Raw genomic sequence first — 12158 nt, 5'->3', positions numbered from 1 at the left:
TCTCCCACAAGGCATCGCCCAGACGGGACCTTTGTGTCATGGAAGACTCGCCCTCAAAAAAATGTACAATACCATTATCCTAACATTAACCACCTGGATAAGGTCACACCACGACTCCCTAAAAAGTAGGATGTCAACAGTCTCCTCCAGTCTTCGGGAAGCGGTTAGCATCCCTTATAGGGTTTCCTGAACCCTGGGCCTAAAGTCCTTTATATATAACCCTCCCCTAACAGGAGAAAGGACAGATCATCACACCCTTAACATAACATTGAAACACACAGTTCCTTTCACCTCACATGAGTTGGCCCTCTCTCACCATTGTAAACATCATCGTACATGGTCTCTAACCATCGTGAGTAATCCCTAATCACCCTTAACTACAAAGTCCTCTGAGTATTCCCTACCTAGTAGGGATACCACACACTCATGTACTTTTTGACAAAATCTTACGATTTTGATTACGATCTTGTTACCTCCTCTCGGTCTTACAAAATTAATTAGGTAAGATCTTCTGATAACTTTGATTTTATATTTTACAATCTAAATATTCCATATCGATCTTATGTAAGATTTCGATTCCGATGACATTGGCCTAGAGAACTAGTTACTTATGCAATTAGGGGGTTGAGCTTTGATGTCTTGTCCATTCCTTCCTTGAGAACATTGTGATATAGATATCTGATGATGGTGATCTTTGGGGGGCGTGTGACCGGTGTTCCTGCCTCTGGAATCATGATGGGGAGATTGGTGAGCCTGGGACAGACAACATTCTGGTGACCCTGGGATTCTCCGATGTTGTGAAATGGCATCCCCGAGAACCACCTGAGGCGTGGTTTCGAGGTTATTGCGATGTGTTGCCTCCCTTTGTGAGTGACCTCAACGAAGGGTAACTTGTTGATTATCTTTTACTCATAGGAGTTCTTTTATCTATGAGATGTGCATTCTACTATTGACCAAATTATAAATGTGGGTGACTACAGCATTTGCTCCTTGCATTCCTAGAGTGGTTAGGAAGTGTTTCGAGGCTCTAGAATATATTTGGTTCAGGAACTTCTGCTTGCGGTTAAGGCTTTTTAGAGGTTTGGCCATTAAACAACAGTTAGAAAGGTTAGAATGTCAACAAGATCTAAATAGCGCATCGGGCGATAGGTGGAAGGATGAGAGCCTGAAAAGAATATATAGTTGGATAAATTACAAGGACTGGATCAAATTCTCCTACGAGAGGAAGTGGGACCTCTTTTGCAGCAGCAAGGACTAGCATTGTGGCTTCTACGCCGACGTTGACATTTTGATGTGTGACTATCTAAACTGACTTGGACGCTGCTATTGTTGATGAAGATTTAATGGATATTAAAACAGGAGATGATGGAACAGTTATAGCGACGCAATATGTAGGATTTTCACAGAAGTTGTCATTATTCCATGTGGTTCATGAGATTGGTAAGGTAAAGGTAGTAGTTTTTTTGATGCGGTGGAATAGGTATAGGTTACACTTCAACTCTAAGTCACTGAGGTCAAAGAGTAAATTTACCAGAGTAAATGGATAATACATATTATGGTGCATGACAAAACTTATAAACAATAGACGGTTAAAACCACACCCGCTTAACCTTGTGTGAGGTGTGGGAGACCGTCTGATGAGATCTAATAGTTAGTGATGAGCAAGACCGAATTTGATGTGCAACCTTTTGGCAAGAGTCTACATGTTTGTACTCTATCTAGAAGATTTTTTTATTGGGCCGCTCAAATTGGATCGGTTTTATTGGACCGGCCCGGAACAAATATAACAAATAAAAATGAACAAATGAAAGGGGTTGATGCACATAGATGTTGTGAGGCTGTCACGAAAGGGAGTGATGAGAAAAAGATCAGAGGTTTTGTAAGACAACCAACAAGAATCAGTAAACAAAAAATTCAACCTACTCATCCAATACCGCATCAACTTTCAACTCAATCCATTTGGCAAAACCAGCTTTACCCTTTTGAGTTCTTGACCATAAACTACAAAGTCAAAAACAAATATGTATGATCATCTAAACCTTCCCCCATAAGACTAATGTCATTTATTTAACATTTCAAACAAACATAAACAGACAAACAATCATCACTGATGTTAACCTTTCAATTAGAGCCTGCAGCCTATTTAAAAATGTTCCAAATTAATTTTATATATCCCTTTGAAATACTCAACACAAATTAAGACTGCAAACACTTCAAATAATTCTTATGCTGAATAACAAATAGAACATACACACATATATATAATGAATTAGTATTACTACTAGCTCTTACTTTTTAAATTTCAAATTCCTCTCTTCAAAAAACAAACGGTATTAACTATCAGATGGCCTCAAATTTTTGTAGTCATCATTGCTTCTTCATCGTCGCAGTTTTGTCAATCTTTGCCATAACTCCATCAACATCTCAGCAGCAAACGTCTGATTCGTGCAACGGAATATTCCTGTCATACACATACACCGGAGGAAAAAAGCTTACACCGAACTTGACAGACTCAGGGTCCCAACCGTCCCGATTTGAGTCGACGCTGACAGTGCTCAACAACGGGCTCCAAGAGCTGAAGTCTTGGAAGGTCTTGTAAAAATAATATAGTTAGTTAACAGTTTGTTATCAGATAGTTACTAACTTATTCTCTATATCTCAAATAGGTGTTTGTCGGGTTTCAGCACGGAGAATGGTTGGTGTCTGCGTCAAATGTGGTGCTCGCAGACGGGAGAACCATCCCCGAGGCAGTTGGAAACGGCACCGTTTTAGCAGGGTCATCTGTGACAGATTTGAAGACTGCGGCCGAGACTGCAGGGGACTTGACTCAGATGCAGGTTAAGGTAGATATGGTGGGGACAGTGGTGGGGGTTGCACCACCCGGCGTGCCAATGCCTTCGACCATAAACCTTGCTAATGATGGATTCATTTGTGGTGAACCAAATTTTCAAGGTAATTAGTATGCTGCAATGTAAGTGAAAACCTCTCTTTAGAAACTTGTAATATAATAGTGTCTAAATTGATAGAAACTTTGTAATTCTTCTTCAGGGAACAATGAAACTCATGTATGTTGCACAAGTGATCCCAATTACAAGACAAAAATCATCACAAAAGAAAATGTTCTACCTAGACAGAAGAATGGTGATCTTACCATAATGTATGATGTGATCAAGGCATACAATTCCAATTACTTGGCAGAGGTAACAATCTCAAACCACAACCCTCTAGGCCGTCTGGACAATTGGAAATTAAGCTGGAACTGGACAAATGATGAATTTATCCATACAATGAAAGGTGCTTATCCATCAGTTATAGATTCTTCTAAATGTGTTTTTGGTTCACAAGGTGAATTTTACAAGGAACTTGATTTTGCCAATGTATTGAGTTGTGAAAAAAGACCAACAATAATTGATCTACCTCCAACAAGGTTCAATGATACACAACTTGGTAAAATACCATTTTGTTGTAGGAACGGTACTTTGTTACCACCAAATATGGACCCTAGCATGTCAATTTCAAGGTTCCAAATGCAAGTTTATAAAATGCCGCCATATCTCAATCGGTCAAACCTTACACCGCCACAAAATTGGGGGATTAAAGGTTCTATAATCAACCCTGATTACAAGTGCGGCAGCCCGATTAGGGTTAGTCCTAGTCAATTTCGAGATCCAACAGGTTTACCTTCAAACATATCTTCAATTGCAAGTTGGCAAGTTGTGTGCAACATAACAAAGTCATTGAAAAGTGATTCTCCAAAATGTTGTGTCTCATTTTCAGCTTTTTATAATGACTCAGTTATTCCTTGTAACACATGTGCATGTGGATGTCATGGTAATCAAGAGAGAATATGTAGTGTTAGTAAGCCAGCTATGTGGCTTCCATCAAAAGCACTTCTTGTTCCATTTGAGAATAGAAATGAAATGGCACATGATTGGGCTAGTTTGAAAAAGCTACAAGTTCCTAACCCTATTCCATGTGGTGATAACTGTGGTGTGACCATAAACTGGCATGTAAATACAGATTATAAAAAAGGTTGGACCGCAAGGATCACGATTTTTAACTGGGGTGAGACGAATTTCGCTGATTGGTTTGCAGCGGTTCAAATGGACAAAGGTGCAAAAGGTTTTGAGGAAATGTATTCATTCAATGGAGGCTTGTTAGAGAGATTAAACACTACAATATTCATGCAAGGTAAGAAAGGATTGAACTTTCTTGTAGCAGAAGCAAATGGGTTGAACCCTCGAAAAGATCCGAGGGTTCCGGGGAAACAGCAATCGGTAATCTCATTTAGAAAGGAAAAAAATGATGAAATCAACGTGGTTGGTGGCGATGGTTTTCCTAGTAAAGTTTTCTTCAACGGAGAGGAATGCTCTCTTCCGTTGGTGTTTCCAAGCAATGGTTTGAGGAATGAACTTTCTTTATATACTATTATGATCCTAATATTGTCGTCAATCATTTTGATACAACAATGGTGACATTTTAATTTTTTTTTCGTTGATCGGTTGTTGTTTTGAGCCTGCAGAATTTATATAGTTGGATCATCACAGAAATCATGCACAGGACTGTTTTCTTCCTCGATTAGTGTCATTCTAAAGTATATGAAAATTCGTCGTATAGAAAGAGAACTAACAGGACTATTTCTAGACTGAAATTTATATATGAAATAAAAAAATTGGTGAAAGAGAACTAACTTCCTGAAGCCTGAAATTTTCACATAAACTAATCTCTATATTTTGAACAATTGAAACTCGGGTATGAACTAGGTACTTGCAGAGTGATGATTAGATTAATGTGAAGCACCAACTATTTACATTGGTAACTACAATTAGGAAAGAGAACTAACAGGATCTGTTATAGACCGGAATGTTGTCTAGGGAATATCCATCCAAGTCAAACTCATTTTCGACGAGACCAATGCCTTGGTGCTGCGAGAAACACATAAAAATATCATTTGTCTGTTAAAGAAAACTAAGGAAACATAAACATTGGGTCAACAACACTAAACAGAAAGGAAGAACCAACCTGATTCAGAAATGCGCTCATGAGATCCTCTTGGCCGAATTGCTCAGAGAAAGGGTTAATCTCAAAGCATGGATCAGGAACTCTTTCACTTTTAACCCTTAATGAGTTGTCAACAAGAGGCGTATTGAGGTGTTGACCAACATTTTGGAGATTACCATGACTCATACCATCACCGATGGAGATCAAAGATTTTCCAATCAAGCTAGCATCTCTATTTTGTCCAGCATGTTGGATAGAGGAAAACCCGCAATGGCCTAAATTTGATGGTGAGACGTCAATGTTACGTTGTGCAACTGAATTATAGGCATAATTTATGTTGCTTGTATCGGCGATCACATTTCCTACAAAACCATTAGAAACTCCAATTGGTCCTGTAGGCTGCACGAAAGATGACGGAAACCTTGTAGCATGAGAATTGGTATTCTCATTTAGCATCTGACGTCTAGGTTGAGACTGAGCCATCTGCATCAACCAGGGGCTTCTCGGTGTAGCAGAAGCATTGACTCGTGTATTCGTGCTGCCAAACGATTGAACAGACTGGTGCAAATTGGCAAACTGCTTTGGCTCCATGTTGGTAGGGATTCCGTGAAGAAAGTTCATTGGTTTATTGCTGTTCATATGTTGCAGATGCCCTTCTCCAAATCTTAGTCCAGCTGCTTGAAGCTTGGCTAGGCTTTGATTCGAGAGCTGGCCAGCAGGTGAAAGAGTTTGAAGATCAATTCCATTTATTGACGTTGACGCAAATATTGACTCTTGCGAACTCATGAAGGGGTTGTTCAAGTTACTCTGCTGTTGCGAAACTCCACTCAACCTTCGAAGATACAAACGGTATTTCTGTATGAAAAACAAGATGAAAAAAGTTAGCTTCTTCGAGTAATATCATCGATGACTGTAACTATAAACACCCAATGTGGACTCTTGACACCCCCTCGCGCCCAAGACAAGACGTTGTGACCTGAGGTGGTCCAATAGAGGTAGCCCAATAGCATTTGGTCAGACAGATCTTGGATAGACTCTTATACCATCTAGAACATTGGTTGGGTCTAATTCAACCTTTACAAAACCGATTTGTACAGTGAAGATTCTCCACCACTTATAAACACATTTTTCAAGCCATGTCTCATCCAAGGCGAGACTCTTAAAAGTAGCATGTATCATTATAGCGTCATACCTGAAGATGGCTAGCAACGTTTTCTCTAGTGAGCCCAGGAACATTCATCATTTCCATAATCTTTTTAGGAACAGCTTCTATATATCAATATCAAATGACAAAACATTTTAGAGATAAATACAAATTTAGAGAAACTATAAAGGAATGTTTTTGCAAGGACATAACATAATTGAGGGACACATACTGTCTAATCCCACTTGATTCACAACAGCCATGAACTGTTGATGCAGCTCAATAGACCAAACTACTCGTGGCTTCTTCATCGTGGAACAATCATCTCTCTCATCTGCTTCATCTTCCTCATCCCTCCTCTTCCTCGAGCTTTTACCTTCATTTGCAGAAGATGAGTAATCACCATCACCAGACATCTTTTGTTGCCGATCTCCTTCATCTAACCCACCACCAGATTGCCTCATATCTTTCCACTGATTATTTCTCTTTCTAACCACATGCTGCCAAATATTCTTCAAAGCCTCAATTCGCACCGGCTTGATTAGATAATCACAAGCACCATGTTTCACACCTTTCATTACCACATTTTTACCATCATCCGCCGACATCACTACAAACACATTCACACACAAAACACATCAGTTCATGTCAATGCATTCCATCTACCGATCCAAATCAACAAAAAAAAAACACTTACTAATAACCGGAAGATCCATCTCCAATCCAATATGTTCCAAAAGCTTGAACCCATCCATGTCAGGCATATGCACGTCGCTTAAAACAATGTCAAACCCATTTTTATTCTCTCTAAGAAGTGATAATGCAACCTCAGCTCTCTTGCATTTGGTAACTGAAACAGAATCAAATCATGAAGAACAAAACTGAAACTTTTACTTTGGAACAAATTCCAACAGTTTAAAAAAGCAATTTTTCAAACAAATCCTCCATTAAAATACTCAATTAAACTCCATATGAAAAGGGGTTATTGCTAATTTACATCTATGACCACGGAAACAATGAAAAAATGAGGTAAAGTTAAGTTTTTTTGGTGCTACTTAATTACCTTGGTAGAGGCAAAAACGGAGCATCCTCTCAAGGATCATGAGACAGGTGGGATCATCATCGACAACAAGTACCCGGAGACCCGCCGGAAACTGGTCGGAGACAAGGTCGGCGAGTCTTGATGATGAAGTTGAAGTGGAAGATGGGGTTGGGATGGAGTGGTTGTCGTTGCTGAGTTTCATGGCTCAGAGAGTTGAGAGATCGAAATACTGACAAGAAAAAACAAGAAAAAAGAAAGAACATGAAACAAAACAAAAGAAAATAGTTTTGTTGTCTTTCACATAGTTGAAAATGGGATAGAAATGAAAAGAGATGATTTTATGGCGCTATGTCGAAGCAATTGAGAAAAGGCTAATCGAATTTTTCTTTAGTTGCAGATAATAATAACCTTATATTATATTTTAAAATTAAATTGGGGTTTCATTCTAACGTTATTATTATTATTATTATTAATAATTGTTGTTTTTGAAAAGAGCGTTGTTGTTAATACTATTATTAATAATATTATTATTACTATATTATTATATTGTTGTGAAAAATACAGATAAGGAAATGAATTCTGAATTGTACGAAATGTGAACTCTGAATGGAGCCACGTGCAAGGAGGGGGAGGGCTTTTAAGTTGGACCACTGGAACATAAAAATCAAATTGGTCCATTATTTAAGACAGTGTTATAGTTATATTATACAGTAGAAATAATCCCATAAATGGATTCCCTACTTTAAGAAAGTGTTATACTATAAAAGAATTGAAAAATTGAAAATTTGAAAAATTATTGATAAAATGAGAGGATAAATAATATAGGAGAGATAGATATAAAAATACCATGTTCATCTGTTTGTTTCGAAAGAATTAGATTTGAGATCTCTAGATTATAGTAAAACGTAAAAAATGTGTAAGGACATTCGATTGTGAAATGAGATGTGAAATTGAAGTTTTGACATACAACTTATTCATTTTTAAATATGAAATTATGGTTGTTTGTCTATTAGACTAAAAGAAGTCATTCGTTCTTCAAGATCAGGTATATTTTCTTTTCGCTTTCGCATTCTTTTATTCAATGACTATTATTGATGCATGTGATGAGGATACATAAGCATTAAGAACCTCGAGTGTTCATGAAATAAAAGATCTTTAGGAATTTTATGTGAGAGGATGTAGACATACCCTACTCTAGGTTGACTTTGATCGCATTGTAAAGGAGGCTTACGACGATATTTCCACCTCTCTTAGCGATTCTGATTCTGACTTTTCTTCATCAAGTTCATCCGTAGAGGTGTTGATGGAGATTGTCGAGTCATTTGATCAAGAAGTAATGAGTTACGATCACAACTCCATTGACGAAATTGAGATAGTTAAACTTCGGTCTTTGAAGAATATATCTTCTACTGGGAATGAAGACAATGTTATTTTAGAGCCTTGTAATCCAGGGGAATATGTTTGCGTAGCTCGTCCTAGGGGAGTTAAAGATGAATATTTTCATTTCTATGACGGGGTATTGGAAGATTTTAATATACACCTTCCCTTTACCGATTTTGAATTTGATCTACTAAAAACCCTAAATGTCGCCCCTTCTCAACTTTGTCCCAATAGTTGAAGGTTTATCAAGGCGTTCGAAATAGTTTGTAAAGCCATAGATATAGAGCCCACCATAGGCTTATTTTTCTCCTTTTTTGAAATTAAAGGTGTTGAGAATGGTGGATGGGTGACCATTAGTGGCCTTCCCGGTAAGAGTTTTCTCCAAGCTTACACCACCAACTATAAAGGTTTCAAAGACTGATTTCTACGAATTAGGTGTGGACCGAGATGTCCCCAAGTAATATACGCACTAGGCGGGTCTTATCTTTTTCCTATCTATTGGACCGGGAATCCTCTTTCGGTATCTGGGTTCGACTTTGACAAATTAAACGACCATGAGGTTAGATCTTTTGCCATCTTAGATTCCTTATGTATAGGTCCGAGATCTATTGTCTCTACCCAAAGAGAAAATTATTTCTTTCTTAGGTAATGATTATTTATTTGCTATGCCTACCACTTAGGATACCATCCTGAATTTCGCTAACTTTTTTCTCACTTTGCATTCAGGAAAAATGACTGACATATCTGTGAAGGAACAGAAAAAACTTGTTAGGTTGGTTGTGTTGTGATTGGCCGTATTTTGTTAAAATAAGTGTTCTAGCAAGATGTATTGACATGTTGGTACGACATCGTAGCGTGCCTTGTTTTGCATTATTGGAAGATTTATTTCAAGCGTGAGATCACTGAAGATTCTTTGAAGATATGATTCACTTATAATGTGGTCCAAGAAGCGTGTGTTTCTAGAAGCAGTAAAGGTCGGTTCAAGCTTTGTTATGTTTCCTAAGAATGAATGTCAAAACATTTAAGGAAATATTATATTCTCTTCAGAAATTTACGCTGAAGATCGTTTTGGATCAGCTGTGTGTTTAACCTGAATTGTTCATCAAGCCCATGCTGCTCTCAGGCTATTTAAAGGAAGACTCTAAACCTAAGAAGGTTTGCCGCATGTGTGAAAGTGTCAATTAGGTTTTTAATCTGTTCATTGTTGTTTGTGAGCCACTCTTGTATCACTTTGATGTTAGAGTTAGACTGATAGTTGAGTTTTAATTGTGAATCACTCATAATCTTTTAATTTTTATCTTTATTATCACGAGTTGTGTGATGGAGAGGAAGTGAGAGGGGTCTCATATCTAGGAGAGTCTTAGATAGAAATATCATGTGTAGTAATTAGGTGTGAAGACTCTAAATTGGAGGTTGTTTACATATGACTTCAAACTAATTCTATTATAGTGGATTTCTTTTCTAACTTGGATGCCCCCAGATGAAGGTGATGTTTCCCGGGCGGCAAGGAGAGTAGCCTACGAAAATGCTGCTAAATCGAACTTATCCGATTTAGAAACCCGACTAGTGAAGAAAAGAAAGGAAGTCCCAAACATGGAAATTCCTAATGTCTCTGAATCCTAACCTTCGACTATTTCGTCGTCGAAGCGTTTTCGTCTGAGTTCTCCAAAGAAGATGAAAATCTGATGACTAACGAAGTATGTAGGGCCGATTAGGAAATTTTATCTTTGATGTGAGACCGGTGGGAGTGATTAAACCAGATCATCCAATGAGTTCAAGTTCTGGAGCAACAGTTTTGACTCATTGAAGTTCATTTACGATCATCTGAATACCACAGAAGACGTAAACAAGGTAAAGACCATAGGGCGGCAGAAATTAACCCAAAAAATCAATTTTTATCTAATGAGATGTATTGTTTTAACCCGCGGGCTATTTTAAGTCAGGGATGATTGCGAACAGAACAAGATAAAGTTGAATCGGGAAATCAATCGGCTGAAGGAGCAACAGAAAACGTAAGCAGTTAGATATCCGACCTGGAAAAGCAATTATTATAGGAGAAAAATAGGAGGGAGAAATTTAAGTATATGAATCAGGAGTTGAAATCCATTGTTAACAATCAGTCCGAGAAAATGAAATCATTTCAATATTCAAACGTCCAATTGCAAAGCTCTTTGCAAAAAGCTCAAATTGGCGTCCTTGACGACGGTGATGCTTCATTTGATAGGGAAAAGGCTCAAGCCTTATGTCTTTATCTCGATCTTGACTTGACTGAGATGAACTTCTTCAAAGTTGTGGTTAATTGTCATCTTATGGATACGGGAGAAGTCGAGTCCTCCCCCGATGACTATCCGATCCTAGAAGACCATATTATTGTTAGTAACCCCGAAGTCGGGGTGAGGATAAAGATGAAGAGTAGTTTTATGTCGTTCATTTTCTAATGTTTTCAGAAATACTGGTTTTTTCCTTTTCGTTTTATATTCGGATCCTATTATTACCTGTACCATGATGTTTCATATTTTGTTCAATGTTTACTGATTGCCCTTATCTTTACAACTGTTTTTCTAAGATGGTTTTTACATAAGTTTTGAATGTTTGAAAAGTTTTATGAATGCATGACTTTTTCAAAGATTTTTAGGATCTAATTTACGTATTTCTATTTTGACAAACTAATAGGATATTTAAAGGGGCTTATATGTATGTTATGATTACTTGTAAAATTTAGACTAACGGTTTCTAACCTTGCCGAGCATGACCAAAGTTTTCTTCGTGCAGTGACTTATGATTTCTAAGACTCCGGAGAATCCTGTCGGTCTGGTTATGCAAAACCATCCGAGAATTCCAGTAAAATTCCAGTCACGAAAAATAGTGAATAGTCTATGGTGAAGTCAGTTAGAGAATTCGAGGTGCCCCGATGGGTTATTGCTGATGCCACCGAATTTTGTGAGTTCTAGATATGGAGGATTCAGAGAACCCCGGTGAGGTTCAGCTAATCTTCATTCTACCTTTACTACCTCCACACATATCTCTATTAGAATTATAATGGCCTATGATTGTTTTATCTCATTGATGACAATATATTTGTTCACTTGAATCCCAGATAAATTAGCCGGCTTCGAACGAATCAACTTGTTTTTGGCTAAAAAAAATTGTACCATGTAGGTTTGAAGCCCCAATGAGTCGGACCTTTATGTTTTTGAAGAATTTTATCCGTTCTTGGACAAAGACCGACTAGTTCTGAATAGACCATATCGGACGTTCGATATTTGATAAGTTAACCACACCACTTAAAGTTAGAGATTTCGACTTTGCATAGCCCTTGAAACTGATTATGCCTGAGGCTTCAATTTCGCTTGGGCTTCAGTTAGGCCATAGGTTTTATTAAACGTTACCCGACCGAAGCCGATTATGCCAGAGGCTTCAATTTCGCTTGAGCTTCAGTTAGGCAGAGGTTTTATTAAATGTTACCCGGTCGAAGCCGATTATGCGAGAGGCTTCAATTTCACTTGAACTTCAGTTAGGCCAGAGGTATTATTAAGCATTACCCGACCGAAGCTGATTATGCTAGAGGCTTCAATTTCGCTTGGGCTTCAG

At 38.0% G+C, this 12158-nt stretch overlaps 2 protein-coding genes across 3 annotated transcripts; one reads left to right on the top strand and one right to left on the bottom strand.

The window, feature by feature from the left end:
* Nucleotides 1–2344: 2344 nt before the first annotated feature.
* Nucleotides 2345–4475, top strand: LOC127073691 (COBRA-like protein 7). Its single transcript, XM_051014875.1, has 3 exons — nt 2345–2590; nt 2667–2952; nt 3049–4475. The coding sequence occupies exons 1-3, from the start codon at nt 2345–2347 to the stop codon at nt 4473–4475; spliced, it is 1959 nt and encodes a 652-aa protein (XP_050870832.1).
* On the bottom strand, nt 2563–7571 carry LOC127073675 (two-component response regulator ARR2). Of its 2 annotated transcripts, none has more exons than XM_051014864.1 (7): nt 7209–7571; nt 6843–6995; nt 6378–6755; nt 6194–6267; nt 5023–5856; nt 4844–4925; nt 2563–2964 (listed from the first exon to the last, which is right to left on the bottom strand). In XM_051014864.1, the coding sequence occupies exons 1-7, from the start codon at nt 7387–7389 to the stop codon at nt 2957–2959; spliced, it is 1710 nt and encodes a 569-aa protein (XP_050870821.1). In that variant the 5' UTR covers nt 7390–7571; the 3' UTR covers nt 2563–2956. The 2 variants fall into 2 exon arrangements, with proteins under 2 accessions (XP_050870821.1, XP_050870814.1); XM_051014857.1 differs by having other exon boundaries at nt 6194–6270; nt 7209–7570.
* Nucleotides 7572–12158: the final 4587 nt, after the last annotated feature.

The sequence above is a fragment of the Lathyrus oleraceus genome, chromosome 1, assembly GCF_024323335.1.
Source record: "Lathyrus oleraceus cultivar Zhongwan6 chromosome 1, CAAS_Psat_ZW6_1.0, whole genome shotgun sequence".
In the NCBI taxonomy this organism is placed as follows: domain Eukaryota; kingdom Viridiplantae; phylum Streptophyta; class Magnoliopsida; order Fabales; family Fabaceae; genus Lathyrus; species Lathyrus oleraceus.
This window is presented reverse-complemented; position numbering and strand designations above follow the sequence as displayed.